We start from the raw sequence: 18,598 nt of genomic DNA, 5'->3' as shown, positions 1-18,598 counted from the left end.
TTGCTGGTTCAATCAATCGAACCCGTTGGTCACTTTCCTACGTCAAAAGTGAACCAATCAGAACTCACCGCGGCCACTATCCAAAAGTCACTGACGTCAAGTTTTGTTGACCCTCAAAAATTAATTGACACCTCTTCTAATACTGTTGACAAGAATCTTACGAGATATGATCAAATTAGCAAAGACTCTCGAAGACCGCCTTCTGATTTGAAAAACTGTTTTGGTTTTTCATTTATCGGGGGCGAAAAACAATGAATGCTGCCCGCAAGAAGACATGCCCAGAACAAGTACCGCTGCTGAAAAATGTTGTGTTACTATCGTGTTTACCGGGTGTTCATTGTCATCCTTGAAAAAACTTTTAGATGGTGTTGCTGTCATGGTTTTGATTTTGGTGTCACTAACCTTGGTTTACCGCCCGGCAGCCATGTTTCGGCGACGTGCAAATTTTCGCACAAACAAAGACCAGGTTTCAGAAATCATCCTCTCGAGTGACTTCGCTGACGATGGCTTTTCTTTTTCAACCGCTTATAGCAAAGAAAAATATCTTTCATACGAACCACCTATTGGCAGTTGGAGTAAACAACTTCAGGCCTTCGAAAACGCCGTCATAATATCAAAGCTATTAAACAGGACTCTTCTCGCCCGAGCGTTGGCAAGTGAACTTGAGCTCAAGCGACTGAGGAGATTTGTGCGAAAAACTCTGCAACCGAACTCGAAAGTTTATGAGCTTCTGGATAAAAAATTCACTGTTCCAATTTCGTCGGTGGTTGATTTTAATCATTTGTCAAAGCTGGTGAGGGTTCGTGATGTCGGCGGAACGTATCAACAGTTTTTGGGCAATTACAAAAACATGACCCGGTATGAGGTTTGTAACAGAGACTCCATGGGTTTCTGGGTTGATTTTATACCTGCGGCTAACAATCACGAGGCTTGGAAAATTCTTGAATTTCAAGATTTCTTTCCTCTTTTCCTCAATGTTCCTACAGTAGAACCTGTTTGTGATTATGCACTACAAATGCAGACTCAGCCTTACAAACCAATTCCCTTTATTCGAGGAATTATCTCTGAGTTAGGCATGGTAGAAGAAGACATTATTTACTTCCGGGAGGGGTCTATCGCCACCAGTGACATTCGGTTCCTCTCCAAGCAACGAGTCGCGCATGCTCAGAAGTGGGCCCTTGATTACATCCGCTTTACCCCATATCTTCAATCAAAGATCCAAAGGATGATAGAAAGCGTTAAAATGCCGTTTAATGCCCTTCTTATTTCCAAGGAGGATGAAGAAGCAAATCTCAACAAAACCATTTACGTCAGACTCCGAGAAATGGAAAAAATGAAATTCCGTGAGTTGACCAAAGTTTTGTATGTTATAACCCACATGGATAATCTAACATCTTTTGAGCCGTTGAGTAGTAAAGGCTATGAAATATATTTCACAAAGAGCCTTATTCCTTCAGGCGTTAACTCGTTGGTGAGGTATGACGTCACGGACCTATTAGGATTGATGATTTGTAAGTACGCAAGACTTTATGCAGGACCATCTGATCCGTACCTCATTCGACGAGGACGAATCCACGAAGCCAAGACAAAAGATAGTTTATTTGTCGACCATGTAACCGTACGATGGGCTTTGCACACTATCAAAAGAATGCACCACTTTAAAACTTCCTTCAATTACACAGGACTGGGTTTTCAAACTTCGAAGGCAAACTACATATCTTGCACAGTTTGTAAATTTTTGCAAGGGACAGAGAAACATAAACTGTGTTTTCCGCTATTGAGCGAGTGTTCGAAGCTACGTGTCAGTTAGTTTTGTCTTGTTTAATCTTTTTTAAACGGAACTTACTTGTTTAATCGGAGATTAATACATTTGCCTTATAGAAATTTCACGTTACGTTCTTTAGTGTAGTTTAAAATTACGTAAAACGGGGGACTTTGGATAATCAGGTCAATACACAGTATAGTCCTCTTCACACCGGGTTGGGCAGAAAGCGCCCTGTTACAATCTGAGCATTGATAACTGTAGAAGTCCCTGCCAAAACAACTAAACCTCGCGAATTTTTGTAAAATCTATCCGGCAACATTTCAACGACACCAATTAATGTTTTTTTTTTTCATAGCATTTTTTTTAAAAGTACGTTATCCCAGGTCTTACTTTCCTGGAATGACGAAATCCAATCTGGTGGATCAGGACTTTCATTTATACCCTTAGATGGACATTTTCTGACATAACATATAGACCCTGTCATTAAGTTCCATGAGCAATGCTTTCCAAGCTCGTAAGACTAAGCTTCTCCAGTATTTAAAGTCAAGGACCTTAAAAAGCCTTGTTTGAGGAAGTACTCAAAGGAGTTATATTCTAAAACCTGTTTTGTTATATAACGACCAAAGAAATACCAATAAGATTTTGCGCGAAACCAGAAAACACGTGAAAAGATCACCGTTCCTGTAGTTGCATAATAAATCGCGCCTTTCGCAGCCGAAACTCCATCGGAGGAGCCCTAGTAATACCCTCTATATATTTTAATGTTACTTCTCAAGGACGATCGACAGATCCAACACCACGAATTTTTCTGAGCTATTTAAAAAATTAATGTAAAAGCAAAAAGAGTAGAAACGAAAACAAAAGCACAAGTAGCATTCATGTTATCGACCAACCTTCCGTATTGTTAAAAATCTAATATACACTGTCCGTGTCCCTTCAACGCAGCAATTTGCTTTTTGGTGTTTTTTTAAATTAATGCTGCAGTAAAAGAACTGTTCAGTTTAACTTGATGATTTTAAGAGTAATAAGTGGCACACGTTTAAGGAGATAACGTAGTCATTAGTTTTATGCGCACATTAACTTTTTGTGAAAAAGATTGCGTATAGATCCAAAGAAATGAATATTTTGAATATATATTTTATATTTATTATAAAATTCCTTCAATTAATGTTAAATTTTGCTACTTTATGTTTGCAAGTCTATATTGCCTTCTGGTGAATTTAACCTGTGGGTAATTTACAAAGCTTCGTAGTTATGGTCAACATACGTAATTTCATTTAAAAAAACCTACAAGGTAACCTCTAAAATCCTTTGCTTCTTGCTTGCGAAAGGACATTGCCTAGTGACCAACTCAGTGTGAATTCATCTCCTTATAATTTATATAATAAGTTCGTCAATTTCAATAAAAAACAGATTGAAAACCAGGCACAAAACAGATCATAAAGCTAATGCTGAGAATCATTCTGGAAAAGACAAAATATAAAAGTTCCTCAGAGGTCTTTCTAAATCTACACGCATCATTTCTTGGCTTGTATTCAACAAACACGATTCCAGCTGAAGAGCTTTTAACCTTCTGAGGACAACCGTTTTGCGCGCCACAAAACTCCTCACACGATGGACAGATCAATGAGCCATTAATTTTCCATTCGTTTATTGATCCGGAAATCTCCAACTGTTGCCCTTTACGATGACAAGTGTACAACTCTCCTCCTACTTCCACCTGTAATGCCCCATCGCAGTGATACTTGTAGCAGCCACTACCCCAGTCAACCATTGTTCGCGTCAAAAGGCCTTTTTTCGCCATCCATTGGCGCCCTTGCTCCATGCACTTGGTCTCAGGACCATAAGACTCCAAAGCGTAGTTGTCAATCAAGGCGGGTGCGTTTTCCGCCATTGTGCAGGTTGTTTCTCTCTTTGTACCGTCCGTACCTGTTAAGGTAAACTTCTGATAAAACGGACAGTAATCCGACAGCGGCACTGCACCCCCATACGATGCAGTATCCCGAATAACCAAATCTTGTTGGACATCGTGATCTACGCCCGTTTCGCTTATTGGCAGATGATTGAAGTATTGATATTCCTCAGGTAATGCTCTGTTGTACTTACGAAGGTTACAAAGAGCCACAGATAGTTTGCTGTGCGTGCAGCGCATGCGTAAGGGGCTTTTCTTGATCGTGTAGCAGAACGGTACAGCGGATTTTCTATTTCGCAAGTGTGTTTCCATCCAAGTTTTGCAGCTACTTTTGGTAAAGAGACACCCGAGCCCTTTTCCCCAATCTAGTTCGTCCGCCAAGCTGTAGTTTGCCTTGTACCATCCCGTGTCCTCCATAAGAGCAAAGGTAATTCTAGAGAATACAGGATTCTGCGTGTAAGTCCCGGTCATAGCTTCATTTTCAAACAACCGCTTTTCCCAGTGTGTGTACTCAGTTCCCAAACCACCCTGGTTCTCGATCTCTGCACCTTCGAGGTTTGGACAGTTAAAATGCCTTCTAGCTTCCCTTCTTACTCGGGGTGTGACAATCATGTGGACTTGATGAGATATATCGCCATGTCGTGTTGCCCACTGTTTTCGTTCCATCTTTTGCACGATCTTGGAACTCCACTGATATAAGCCATACTTGTCGTTGTACGGCGGAAGTCCATGCTTTTCTCTTGGCGTATAGGGAACGCCATTCTCGTTCCTGTAAAAGGCAAATAGTCCAGCACTAAATCCTAGAGCATGAAAGATTTCGTGTTTTACGGTGGATAACAAGTTCGGGTAATGTCTTGGATCGGTATCGAGACGATTTGGGCAGATGTTTGCAAACCCAGCAACAGGTCTGTCCAGCGCATGCTCCTGTTGGCAGTACGATGCATAAGCCACAGTATTGGCCGTATTGCAGTGATCTGTTTGGATGCAAGAAACGTACAGTATGAAATCACGTGATTCAACCCCCATACCAGCTTCCCACTCCTCCCCCGGAACAGAGAAACATTTAACGCCATCCTTATCACACACCCGACACTGATCCAAATGGTCAGATGGTACGCTGACAGGTCCGCATTGTGTGTTTACACAATCCATCTTACAAAACTGCACATCGCCAGCGGATTTACCTTTTATATCCTTCAAAAAATAAGCGTTATTTTTGCACGTTCTTTGCAGTTTTATCGGCAGATTGGTTGGCTTAACGCTAAACGCTTGGTGGAAGTAATCTACCGCCTCGGGGATCAATTTCCCCGTAATTAAACCGTATTTCGACTCGTCCAAGTCGCCGATGCTGTCATCGTATACAACTTCAAATCGCATTTTCTGTGAAAATGGTTGTCGTTTTACAATGTGTGGTGGTCCCACTCGGACATTGTGGTTCATCTCGTGCTTTTTGGGAATCCAATGATGGGCATGCGTGAAAGGTTTTGAAATAGAAAACGCAAACAGAAGGAACAGCAGGGCCGATCGCCCAGGTAGGACTCTCCAGTGATTCTGCTTCTCGTGGTTAATAAGCTTACGCGCAGAATCTGTCCTCCAAGAATTGTACAAATCTGCAAGAGACAAAAGAGACCGCATCACAATGGCTACTTATGAAATACTTTCCGATCTTAAAAATATTTTCGCCAACGAGCAGCCTCGCGAAGACGCAGAGCTGCGAGGTGGCAGCACTGAATAAGGCCGTGCGCAAAAGTTCTAAGCCAGAATGAATCTCGAAGCGATGTAACATGAAGTAGTGTAGGATAACTTTTCTGACGTAATGCAGAACAGACAATGCATTGATTTCGAGCGAACATGTGCATAGCATAATGCATGAGTGCGTTCCATGGACGGTAAATGCATGACGGACACATGACTAACCTGCAGCTTGCATTGTCGTAAATAACGGAAATTCATGACATTTCTAAACAAATTGACGAGCGCGCGTGAAGGTAAAATCTTTGCTCGTGGCACTTAGCGAAAGCTACAACTGGTAAATAGTGTCCTATGAGTGTCCTGCATTACATGTGAATCCATGGTTTCTTGGGTTGGGACAGAGAAAGCGAGAACGAACGAACGAACCAAGAAAAAAATGCAAGATTGCCGATGCAAGTTCTTGAAACAAGTGTACAATGTAGTAACCAATGCAAATCCAACCACTCAGTTTTATACCTAAGCAATTTTTCATGCGTTAAACCGAAGAGTAAAAAGTTAATTACTGTATTGGTAGATATCAAATGAATTATGGTCGTTGTTGTTTTTTTTAATTGTCAGTATTATTGTTTTATTATATTCTACAAAGATCACAGCTTGGTATTTATAGTCAATCCCCATGGTGCAAGGAGATCTTTCCGTTCCGAATTCATTGCCTGTTCGCGTACTGGACCAAAGATTTCAAGAGAGCAAAGGACTTCAATTATCAAACGTTCTAACACCTCTAAAATACGGGCAGATAAGTTTGACGCTTAAATGTTTCACCGGTCACTAAACGTGGCTTATAAGAAGAGGTGAAACATACCTAAATATAAATTAAATAAAAAATATACAAGTCCACTGGCTATTTTTGTTAACATTAATAAGATTACACTTCACTTCAAGTGCGGAGGAACTTCAAAATTTCGTTTGAAGATCTGAAAATACGTAATTGATTTTCGTTTGAATGATCACACTCGATTATTTCAATCTACATATTAAGTAGACAATTACAAAGAAGTTAAACGAACCGTCGTTTTTGAAGCCGTGTCTCGCATGTTATGCTATAGGCAACAATCAGTCAGTGAATATAATAATTTATCTACCCTAAAAGATAGACTTAAATGAGGGGTAACTGACCGATTATCTATCAAAACGCAGGCATTGCAAACCAAAATATTTACTAGAATGACGAAAATTAGAAGAGAGGACAGCTTATATTGCATGCACAAACCTTTTCTTGTCATTTTCGGGAATAACTTGCCAGCCGTTTTAGATAATCGAATCTCATTGTTCGTGTGCGCTTTCCTTCAACCAACTGGTTTCGCTAGTTCACTTTGGGTGAACGGAGAAGCGTGTTGTGTTCCAGCAGGTGGCGTTAATGTATTTATAGGTGGTCACACTGTTTCCACCTTTGGAAATGATGCGATAAATAACCTTTGCAGGAACAATTATTTTCTTGAAAGCAATTGTTAACTTAATAAGGCCTCCATTATGAACAGGTAAATTAGAGGGCGGAACAGGAGTGTTAGTTTCAATACGGCAAATATCATGTTTTTATTTGCTTAGGAAAAACGCTAAACAATGTGTAGCCCTTTTGGCTTGCAAGATGGAAAGTGGTTCAAACCTTTCAGCCACTGGCGAAATCCTATGGTGTGACCATGAAAGTTACCGACCAGTCATTTCAATTGGTACTGTTAATTTGTTATGAAGCTCAACTTTTGAGTCTGTGCTTGGAATACCATGATGTTACCTACTCAACGAAACTGAGCAATACTTTCCTGTAGTACTATGTATTGTCCTTTACGTACAAGGTGCATGGTTGATAACTTTTGAGTCTGTGGATGAAATTCAGTTTTGTCACTTTTTGATGCAACCTACGAAGAAGTACTTTCACTTGGTGCAATTTATTCCTCAGGTTTTAACAAAATTAAATTCAGGCTTTTTCGCTAATGCTAACGTTGGCAGCTTCTAGAATTAAAGGGCAAGACTTCTCCTCGTCTTGAATACTGTAAGACAGATATAGCGTAGTTGTCCGTCTGTCGTCAGAGTATTCAAAACCAGGAAACAAAGAACAGGCTATCAGATTATGGCCCCTACACTGGTTCACAGAACTGGCTCATACACTTTCTGGTGCGCCCTCAATTATGCTAATTTTTCAAAGAGTATAAAAAGGGTCATTATTTCGCCAAACGTTTCCAATTTACTCACTTTAATGCGTCTAGCAAACAGTCTCGATGGAGCAGATGTACAGGTAACCCAATTACGGAAAATAAATTTCCATTTACTCACTTTGTGTCAAGCGAACAGTCTCAATGGAGAAGATGCACAGGTCGCCCACTTTCCGAAAATAAACACCAAATCAACAGAAAAACGCTTAATGAAAGTTGACCGTTCCAAAAATGGGCGCGCCTAATTATTCTAACGGAAGGCAAAATATATGGGAAGACAAGCCTGCACCAGACACAGAACCGCAAAACGTTCAATGAGCAATAAAATTTTTATATGGTGGTAATATACAGCATTTCCTGAGAGGTTAATTCACTGGCAAAAGAAACCCAAGAACCCCCTTTTTTTACCAACCAACTTCAGACTCGACTAGATCGCTAACCCACATAATTGCCGGTCGTCGTCTAGGACTTGTAAGCGGTTACACCTTTGACAGTCGTCTGAATCACGCAAGCCATCTTACCGACCGCGAAGAGCAAAATTTGGCATTTGGAAATCTTATCGTTACTTGATTGTGTAAAACATTTTGGCCTTGTTGTCCAGGTCTCTTTGCCAACAACGCTGTAATTGCTGATAAGTTTTGTTTAACTCAACCAAAGGCAACTGTTGATTCAAAATAATGTCCATGCTTGATATGAATAAAAAAATTTCAAGGTACCAAAAATTGTGATGAAAGCGCGATCTCTGACTAGAGGAATTGGGGCTAACGAGAGATGAGACTGCCCTGGGTTGCTGCAATAGCGTTTGTTTGTTTCTTTTTTTATTGCAGCTACGATTTCTAATTTTTGAGCAGAGAAAGGTTAGAAAAACCAAAAACATGTTTTTGCGCCGTTTGGTTATAAAGTTCACTGCAAGACAGTTTTTTTAGATCGTGCCATTTAACTTGAATCATCCTTCAAATTACACGATTGATTAGATCTGCTACCGTATTATTAAATACAATGTAGATTTTGTTCCTTGAGGTAGCAGGTTTCAAAGCGTGTCATTTTTTCTCCATCAACGCCATGACAGGTGCGGTATTTCAAAAGTCATTTTAATTCACTCAAGCGCTCACAGAGGCACATCTATATACAATGACCATGAAATTTGGGATAATTGACAGAAAATGCCTGATAAAGTAAAATTCGCAAGCTAGTGTGAGTGGAATATCATCATGGTATCAGTTACTAAGCTACCTGTTGAATATCATCTTTAAACAAATAGTCGCTATTTCTTTTGACATAAAATCATTGGGCCTTACCTGCTGAAAACTCTCCCTCAGGTTTGTCAATCTGTTTAATCACTTGGATATGGCTTTAACGTTATCGTCTTCTATTTGAATTTGGCTGTCGAGACAAATACGAAAATATTGTTAGTTCTAATCTGTTGAAGAAAACGTCAGCTCTTTTACTTGAGTTTGAAAAATTATCCATTCTTCGTGCAATTGCTTACCAGTTATCGTTTTCCTTGCTTCGTTCCACAACAGTCATCGAATAATAATCGAACCAACACGAACAGCAACCGAGGGTGATTATAATGGTGAAAAACAAGACAAAAAGAGCAAAACAGAGATTGAGGGAGGCGCAAAAAACCATTTCCTTGCACCGCGGTCTCTCATGTTATTTGACTATGAGATCATATCAAGACCTTTCGAGCTGTTTACCTTGGTGACGTAATAAATATAACCCGCTGTGTCTGTATCTCAGATAGACAGATCCTAACATATGATAAGCCTAAGAGCGGAGCTCTCGCGTAGGTGGTTCGCGCTGACCTCCCGATTGGGCTTGGTATTAGCTTTTGGGCAACGTGAAAATGATTCTGGTATTCGGAGGGTAGTTATCAACGGACGCGTTGAATCTCAACTTCCTATAATCGAACGAAACTCATTCAGGCTGATATAAAATTCATTCCTTGCGATCGGTTGCATTGTACAGCTGTCATGCAAATACAAGTGTCCGTATCTTATTTGTTACAGTTTACGAACGGCAGGAGCCCATAAAGCGGAGCGAGCAAGGTTTTAGTCATCTACATCATAGGAGAGAAATAATTGTCTATTTCCTGAAAATTGACATACGTTCGCGCTGTGCAAAACTGGCCGCAACGGGGGACGTCAAAAAAGATCAAACTGCATATTTTGTCTTCCGTATCGTCTGGGTAAACAAATTGACGTAGACGTCTGGTTAAGAAAAAAAAAGAAAAAAAGAAAGGAAAAAAAACTGGTTGACGAAAGACACAATAGTCTCGTGAAGAACACACAAAAACAAACCACAAAAATGTGCCGTTTGCTAAAATAACATCCCATGCGGATTTTAAGATCACTAGAACAGTTTCTTTCACGCAAAATTGTTCTGCTTTTATTCTGAGAATTATTACTTGAATCCTTCAAAAGTTCTTCACATCAACTGTTTTTCTGGACCTGAAGCTCTTCGCGAATCTCCGTCTCGTTCCAGGACTTTTTCTAAGAAAATGGGTGCGTTAAGCCCTGGGGACGAGGTTGGCCGAATCTGATTTACGGATGAAAGGATTTACGTAAAGGCAAACCAAGTACAGTCTTAACGAATGAAGACGCGCACAACGGCTAGAGGAAAACCTTGGCACTTGGTTTTTTAAGAACGCTGAACATTGTGCTTCTTTAGGTTATAATGAGGTTGCCTGTGAGCGTTTTATCTGATTATGTACAATTTTGCAGGAACATGAACATCAGAGAGACTAATAACCATGGTCATTAACCGACCTAAGCTGTTCAAATAGAAAGGAAGAGGAACTCCATCTTATAATTCATTTCTTGCCAACTGGCGTCGACTACAAGTAATTAATGAATTAGGCTTTAATCATCACCGCTGCTCGGGTCCCTTTGACGCTCAGTTAAGCAGTGAGCGATGGCGGTGGAGAGGCATGCTTAAAACGAAAATAAAGAAAATGTCGAGGCTAGATTTTCAGTATTTGAGTGTCTAAACATAACTAGTCTAGAAACACTCTCGTTGTTTTTTAGATTTGTCTACCGCCAGAACCAGTGAGTTGAAGTGAAAGGTACCTGTTTAGGACACCTGCGCAAATAGGCTTAAAATAAAAACACACGGTTCTGTCAAGCATGTGAGCGCTAAGTATGCTTTTAGCTAAATGAATGTCAGATAGATTTTAAAAAACACACACTGGTGTAAAAACGTGATAACGTTTATCCGTGAAAAAAGAGAACAGTTTATGTTCATCACAATGTGGGCGGCAACTGGCCACTGAAATTGATGACCTAGAACCGCTGAAGTGGAAAGGCGCGAGAGGTCAATGCAATGAGGTCATGGATGAATTGCTATTTTCCGCTTCAAACTCTCTACAAACCACGGTTCACTTGAAATGCAATGGAACGAAAGGCAAAGCGGCCTCGATATTTGCCCTTACCCGTGAACCGCGACTGGACTCATTGGCTCCAAAAAAATTCAGACAGGTATTTCATCGCATGGATTACAAACTTATGTTTGGCTTCAATATGGAAACTAAAGTTTTTCTTAAAAGCTATTCGAATTATGATGTTGAGGAGAAAGGTGCTACTAGGTTTCATCACTGTTTGCTTGATTTGTCTTACCATGATCGTCGTGAAATTTCGTTATAAATCTTCTTTCAAATGGACTAAATCCAAAGACGAAATACAGCCTTGTTCGGAAGAACAAACTGTTTACATTAACGGGAGGCTGGTCTGTCAAAACGACAATTCGTTTAAATACCTGTCTTATCAACCGCCTGGCGGGGGATGGAATAACCAACGAGTTGCCTTTGAAAATGCTGTTGTCTTAGCAAAGTTGCTGAATAGAACACTCATGGTCCACCCTCTGGCGCCACATCAGGAAATTCTTCGACTCAAACGAACTCGAAGAATATCAGCTGGTTATGAAATATATAATATGCTAACTAAAGATCAACTACTGCCATTATCCAGGGTTATCGATCTGAAACTGCTGTCGAAACTGACTCCCATAAAAGAAATCACTTCTAGTCATAACGAGTTCAAAAACCTATACAAAAACTTAAAATGGGCTCGAATTTGCCACAATGGGCTGTTTGGAACTTGGATTGATGCTATACCAAAGAAGACTGATGATACGAGGTGGAGAATTCTTCGACGACATATGAGGAAGTCATCAGCCTCATACGGGGCCATCCCCCTTTATCGCCGCATTTGTAATCAGGAACTAAAACAATATCAAGCCAACGCCTCTATCGAAAGGCCTGTGTGGGGTATTATGGACGAACTGTTCTATCGAACTGAAGATCTGATATATTTTGCCGAAGGATCCTTATATAGCAGAGAATTGCTATTCTTTGAGAGGGAAACCGTGCTGAACGCGCATGAGTGGATTATGCGATTTATTCGTTTCGCGCCAAATATAAGGAAAAAAGTCGCGAACGTGTTAGAAATACTCGAACGCCCATATAACGCCATTCACGTGAGAAGAACGGACCACCCATCAAGTGCTCTAGTAAAGCAAGACTACTGGTTATGGAAATTACAGCAGCGGGAGGCACTAAACCTTACAAAGACACTCTACATCGCAACGGATGAGAGAAACAAAACTTGGTTCGATCCCTTTAGAGACGCGGGGTACAATTTGTTCTTCGCTGAGGACGTTAATGAAGCCCTGCAACTTAAAAATGTAAACAGTGCCTTTGTCCAAGACCTGTTGGGGCTCTGCGAACAATTCATTTGCGCTCATGCAGACCACTTTGTAGGGTCATATTATTCCACCTTTACAATGTACATTAAACGACTAAGGAAGCAGTTTTCTTGGAAAAAAGAAATGCTACGCAAGGCTTACACGTCCATCATATGGACTGGGTCAAATGACGCTAGAAAATAGTCAACTAAAATGTAAATGACTCAGTGTAATACGACAGTGAAATATCTATTTCTCGCTCCTCCATAGGAAAAGGATTGCTTCGAATTTTCCCCATATAAGGTAATCTGGATTTCCGAATCCGGAAACTGACATCCAGAATCGGAAAATTTCAGTCTGTGGAACCCAAATCCTGGACTTTGGAATTCGGAATACAGCTCAAGGAATCCTGTGTCCACAGCTTGGAATCCAGACTCCAAGACTGTCTTGGAATACCTTACACGGGGCGATCAAAACTTGGGGCTAAAATTACAATGTTTTATTAGGGTCCCCAGTGGGTTTTTCGAGATCCTGGATTTCCCTTCTTTGAAGCTCGGGATTTGGGATTTCATGGCAAAATCATCAAGGTGATTCGGGATTGAACTTATGCACGCGAGGCGGGATGCCAACAATAACCATGGGGATTACGGGATTGCTCGACATTTCGGGTCGGGATCACGGGATTGAAGATCGCTATTGGGGACCCTCTTCCATTAGGTAAGGGACGTCAGTTTAGATGATTCCAATTAATAAGTAGATCAGAGAAACCGAGGAGTCGAGAAAATCGGTATTCTAGCCTATATCCTTTAACGAGGTCTTAAAATCTGAGCAACATTGATGCACCTATAGTTAGACAAGTCCACTGTTTTATTTGACACAACATCACTGGAAATGTGTTTTTTTTCTTGTTGGCACTAAATTGCCTTCATTCCAGTCGACATTACCCCATATTAGGGAGTACACAGTTGTGGCATAACTCAAGAAAATTATTTACGAAACCTTATCGATTAGTTACGTCAACATTCAGTTGAGTTTTGTCAAACCAGACAGTGCAGAGACTGGCAATAAAAACCAATGAAAACCAACGGACAGAATGGAGTCCGCGTCAAAGGCGGAAAAAGCCGCGCACGTAAGACAAGATTGGCTTTTGTTTTATCTCTGATTGCTAGAAAGTGGAACCAGATTTTTTTAGCCAATCAATAGCTGCTTCCGACAACGGTTCTATCGTAAAATAACGAGACAGAAAGCACACGCTGATAGGGTCAAGGTAAATCATTTTCATATCACTTGACTTGGGGGTTTGGCGGAACTCAAGATCACTGAGGAAGCACGTGCTTGTTAACTTTCCGTGAAACTCTAATTACTCATGTTATCATGACTAAAGGAAGAAGGCATTATTTCAATCTAACAACTGATGTAAATGGTCATCAAGAATGAGTCTATAGAACGACGTTATGAAGGAGGTTAACCTGAAGTGTAAAGTTTACACTGTTTGATTTTTAAATAAAGCTCTTGTTAAATGATTCATAAAGAAATATAGCAAATGACAGCTGATAGTTTGCTTGTAGGTTAAAAGGAGGCCACCACCGTGGGGTTTACGAAACCTGAATTTTGAGATTTCGTATCACTGTCCAGTTTTAGTGGTCAGGAAAGGAAACCAAAACGAACCAGTACAACGTTTCACTGACGGAAAATCGCATTGGTAACTAGAACAGTCAATTCTCCTCTAAGAACGCCATTTTAAGACGGACATCGACTTATGTCCGCCCTACAGTTAGCTACTGTTCTTCAGTTATCATCTTCAAAGGAACTGTGTCACTGCTGTGTCACGAACTTTAGCTAAATTCAGCCATTACGAACTGAGACGAAATATGAAAATAAAACCTCAATAAGCAATTAGCAGCATTTAAATAACACAGCGACTGAGAGAGAAAACACAGAAGTACGAAACTTGAGGATATTTTAAGAGGCCCTGCCGGGGAAGCGCGGGGGCCATGTCGCTCGTCTGAATTTTATAACGTTTCTTGTCGGTGTTTATAAATGCTTCACTTCGCTGTCGGAAATTGAAGGAAAATTCTTTGTCGTTCTGCAATTTCTCAGTTAACATTTCGAGTATCGAACACCTTACTTCTTCTTGGCATTCAGACTGGTGATAAATTAGCCAAACCACGGTTCTTTATCGCTTTTTCTCGGCTTTGCCGTCACTGTCGCAATTTGGCCGAGGGAGGTTGTCTCGTCTCGATTTCATTTTCCGTTCTGTCGCTACTTTTTGGGTAATGTCGCTTGTCGGAATTTACCCCTGCAGGGCCTCTTTAAAGAGAATATATCCCCTGAGGGACATATATGTTTGTCATGAAGCAATGAATTTGGTCCTTTAGAAGTAACTTCTTTGCTACTGCTAAATCAAAATCGACACAGTCCCTTCGAGGCAAAACGTCTTGGTACCCATCCCAGTCATATCTCCGTTTTAAAGAGGGTTGACCGTATTGTTACGGTGTTGGCAGCATTTGTTCTTTATGGCATAGTCAGCCTCAATGCTGCACCGTCTTTCCATGAAGTTCTTCGTTTTAGGTTTGTGCTTTCTGTCCCTGTAAAGCGAGCATGCGCGCTTTGTTTTTCCTCTCTTAGTCAGAACCTGTCTAAACCCGGAAGACCGCATGGGGTCGCTATAGTTTGTATAGTGAGGCATCATGTGCTGTTGCGACTCAAATTCCGATCCAGTTACACTGGTTTGGAGATCATCTAAAGACATGTCTGACATGCACCTCTTAATCTGACGCATGCGCTTTATGGAAGGAGTAGCAATGTACTTTTTTCGCTGTCTATCACTGTATTCACTGTCAAATCTGACTTTCACTCTATCGTTAACCTGTCTTGTAGAAGGACCTTCTTTATTTCTTCTCAGTGTAGAATGTCTTCTTAGAGGGGAAACTTCTGTCGTAATTGGTCTTTTCCCTCGGTTCACCGGTTTTTGCGGTCGCGAGTCGTTAGAATCCACCGAAAAATCCACGGATAAAAGTGACACCCCTGTAAAACGCACTAATCTTTCAGGTCCTGCGCAATTGAGTTCCAGTGCGTCACACGATTGTTCTACTCGCGGAACGACAAAACGGACGTCGTTTCTATCTGATAAATAACGACCTTCACCCAATGGAACTCTTTGCTTGCGTCTCTCTAATCGCGAACCTTGAAGCACAAACTTTTTCTGAGTACAGCGAAACTTAAACGCTTGACGAACTTCCCTGTTAGAGAAACCGTACAGGAGTGGCGAGAACAGACAATACGCTTGTGCAAGACAGTTGAATATGTATTCCACCACTGCTGGCATTATTCGTGGCAGAAAAGACGACACAATTTTTTCCCCTGCGATTGGAATTAGGCAAACGAAAAACGCAACGACTTGAAGTAACATAATCCATTTCGCTTCGTCCTCTCGTCTTCGTATATCAAACTGCAGCGCAATTCCTCCTCGATAAAGTTGAGGCACACTCTCCTTTCTTGAACTCTGTTCGTAGCTTCGTACACGTTTGAATAGTCTGTAGTTTGACGTACAGATTATTACTAACGGGATCACACTCAAGATGAGTGCAGTTGATACTGCATAGGATACAGAGGCGTTTTCTGAGTGCTCATAGAATAACACGGGTGACCCCAATCCAACAAAAGGGGGTACCGCCACACCCAATGCTAAAAATACCAATAGTGTTAACAGGAGAAGAGGCAGCTTTCCTGAAATAAAAGCCGTGTATCGAGTGACGCACAATGTCTTGATCAAAGTGGTAAGCGTTATTACAGGAACAGACAAAATTGACAGGCAAAACGCTATATTAAGTACACAGACCAAGACATCACCGATGTTGGGAAAAGCGAAACACATCATGCTTGCTAATGTTTGCACAGTATTGGCTGTAAAATGAGTAATGAGGAAAATGTTGCTACTCCTCTGCACCCTTTTGCAACAAGCATGAATTAAACACAACATGGAATTTGCTAGAAAAGCTGTAACCGCGACAGTGATACACATCACGTGGTTAACTTGTAGCCCCTGTCTTTCCGGCTTCGATGTCGCGGTCACCAGTCGAGTGTGGTTCGTTGAATTGCTCATGATGAAAAACTATGTAACTACCAGCAACTTCAGATGATACTTGTTATTATGACGCGAAGAGTGATCCAGAGCTTTCAACCAATAGGAGGAAATCCTTTAGTGAGACTGGAGTGTGACTACGCAAGCAAAAAGCAATTGGTAGTACTTCCTGGCCGTTCGCTTGTCAAGCCAAAATATCTCGCACACCAAGAGGTTAAACAACGCGCGCCTGGATATTTCCTGGACAACCAGGTTGTGTTGCGTTTGTAGACCAGGTGAACATGTCACATGCGCACGTATAAAAGTCTTCTTTTCATTAAAAAATCTGTGGAATTAGAAAAATTTATCTCTCATTATACTCATTACTTAGGGTATCAAAAGTATAGTATACCGTAAGTATGATTTTTTTCCATTTTCATCTATGAGTTTTCTGTCAGTACACCTATCAGATTTTCAACAAACATGGCAATTTCTCAGTTTAGATAAATGGCGGGATTCACGAGACGTGTCTTCGAAAACAAAATTTCAAATGCTTTTTCTATTTGTATAGAAAGAAAATGGTGGTGAAGGTGAGCTGTTTTAACTGTATAAAGTTGAAAGCTCGAAGAGAAATCAGTTTTTACCTCTTCGCACACCCTTGAAAATATTCTCTTCTACAACTGATGGGTTTAAGAGTTCACTCAGTAATAACTGGGAGTTTGTCCTTTCATGAAGCAATACGGGATGCAGGGGCGGATCTCGGGGGAGGGTGCAGGGGGTGCGCCCCCTCCCCCCCCCCCACAGGGTTGACCTGCGGTTTTCTAATACAACTGGTATTCTGCAAAAAAAAAAAAACTATGTGGTTTATTGGTGTTGAAGTAGAGCAAGAGACGAGTGCACGCCCTCCTAAAAAAAATCCTGGATCCGCCCCTGGTCGACGGAGTGACGGAACTCAAATGACAGATGTTACAAGCTAAGGATTCATGATTTACATACATTTAAAAGAAAGAAAAAATAATAAAACTAAAAATTATACCATTTCATGGCGCAATCTTAGATAAAACCACTACTCAAAGGTATTTCAGAATAATTTCAATTCTGTCATTCTAATTAACCGCTGTCTTTTACATTGCGAATCATCTATTAGATTCACATCAGTTCCAAATAGTCCATACAAAACTGACGCTATTCTGGCCAGTTGGGCTATGTAGTTCTAAATAATCATGAATACTTGAATAGTTTGTCCCTGCATATGCGATAATAAATGAACGGTAAGAGTCTCGGGAACTTCGGACACCGCAACTGTTACTTTTCGCATTACGTGTTCACTACTAATTTAAATTTTGATGTGGGAGTTAATACTATTTTTTCTCTTAAACCTTTCAACGATTACCGCTAATAGCAACTGGAAAATTCTCTCAGTTTGCTCAGACGAGGCAAAAAATGCGACTTTGGAACGAGAAAGGTCATCAAAAAATGTTACCTCACCATGGTAAGCTTATCCTTCCACGGTAGAAGTTTAAGAGCGTAAATGTTAATTCTTCTTTACCATTGTTTCAAACACTGACTGTAACCTTACCTCGATTCCTCAACGCAAGCGAATGACAAAATTTGGCGATTTGTCAAGGGAACAGAATAATCTCATAAGCGAACAAATGTCCGGCGTGCGAGTTTATCGAGGAGTGAATAAGCTGCTCATTAGTCATTTTAGTTTACTTCCAATCAGCGGTTTCGCAATCTTACGTCACACGAGCTCGGAGGAGCAACGAAAAAGAAGGCGGTAGGCTCTTTAATTCTAATCGCTTTTTTCTATTTCACAGACAAGTCTAATGACGCATGCTGAACGAAGCCGCAGTCATGCCAACAAGAACCGGCCAAACTTGGACTCATTCTGTACACTGGCGTCAAATAATTTACCGAAATATCAAAATAGATCACTGGTATTCACTATTTTCACAGGGACCATGATGCTCCTTGTTTACCCCCCTCCCCCCCCCCCCCCCAAAAAAAAAAAAAAAAAAAATTGCAGAACTTTTTCTTCGATTTCTCTTGGGACGACTTTAACACCTAAGAGAAATTTGGAAACAATGGTAATGTTGTAAAGTTTTGGCGGACAAACGAGGTGCATTGTGGTCTTAGCAGAAATGGTCAATGCAATATGTTCTTAAGGTAGATGATACTGCGCCTTGTTTGACCGTTATTATTTCAACTGAGCAAAGAATATCTTTGTATGGTGGCCCACAACTGCCACGGCAAAACCAAAAACCTCACGGCAA

At 40.8% G+C, this 18,598-nt stretch overlaps 3 protein-coding genes across 4 annotated transcripts; 2 read left to right on the top strand and 1 right to left on the bottom strand.

Moving 5' to 3' along the window:
• The first annotated feature begins 137 nt into the window (after positions 1-137).
• Positions 138-2,232, top strand: LOC140922088 (uncharacterized). The gene has a single exon (XM_073372113.1). It carries the CDS (start codon positions 275-277, stop codon positions 1,808-1,810), a length of 1,536 nt encoding a protein of 511 aa, XP_073228214.1. The 5' UTR covers positions 138-274; the 3' UTR covers positions 1,811-2,232.
• A 654-nt stretch (positions 2,233-2,886) lies between these two features.
• Positions 2,887-9,639, bottom strand: LOC140922087 (leishmanolysin-like peptidase). 2 transcript variants are annotated; one of them, XM_073372112.1, is made up of 3 exons: positions 9,066-9,639; positions 8,875-8,959; positions 2,887-5,287 (listed from the first exon to the last, which is right to left on the bottom strand). In XM_073372112.1, the coding sequence occupies exon 3, from the start codon at positions 5,115-5,117 to the stop codon at positions 3,165-3,167; it is 1,953 nt and encodes a 650-aa protein (XP_073228213.1). In that variant the 5' UTR covers positions 5,118-5,287; positions 8,875-8,959; positions 9,066-9,639; the 3' UTR covers positions 2,887-3,164. The 2 variants fall into 2 exon arrangements, with proteins under 2 accessions (XP_073228213.1, XP_073228212.1); XM_073372111.1 differs by having other exon boundaries at positions 8,875-9,639.
• A 1,330-nt stretch (positions 9,640-10,969) lies between these two features.
• On the top strand, positions 10,970-12,570 carry LOC140921657 (uncharacterized). Its single transcript, XM_073371663.1, has one exon. It carries the CDS (start codon positions 10,970-10,972, stop codon positions 12,461-12,463), a length of 1,494 nt encoding a protein of 497 aa, XP_073227764.1. The 3' UTR covers positions 12,464-12,570.
• The last annotated feature ends 6,028 nt before the right edge of the window (positions 12,571-18,598 follow it).

Source organism: Porites lutea, chromosome 12, assembly GCF_958299795.1.
Source record: "Porites lutea chromosome 12, jaPorLute2.1, whole genome shotgun sequence".
Lineage (NCBI taxonomy): Eukaryota > Metazoa > Cnidaria > Anthozoa > Scleractinia > Poritidae > Porites > Porites lutea.
The sequence above is the reverse complement of the archived record's forward strand: the minus strand, read 5'-3'. Positions and strand labels throughout refer to the sequence as shown.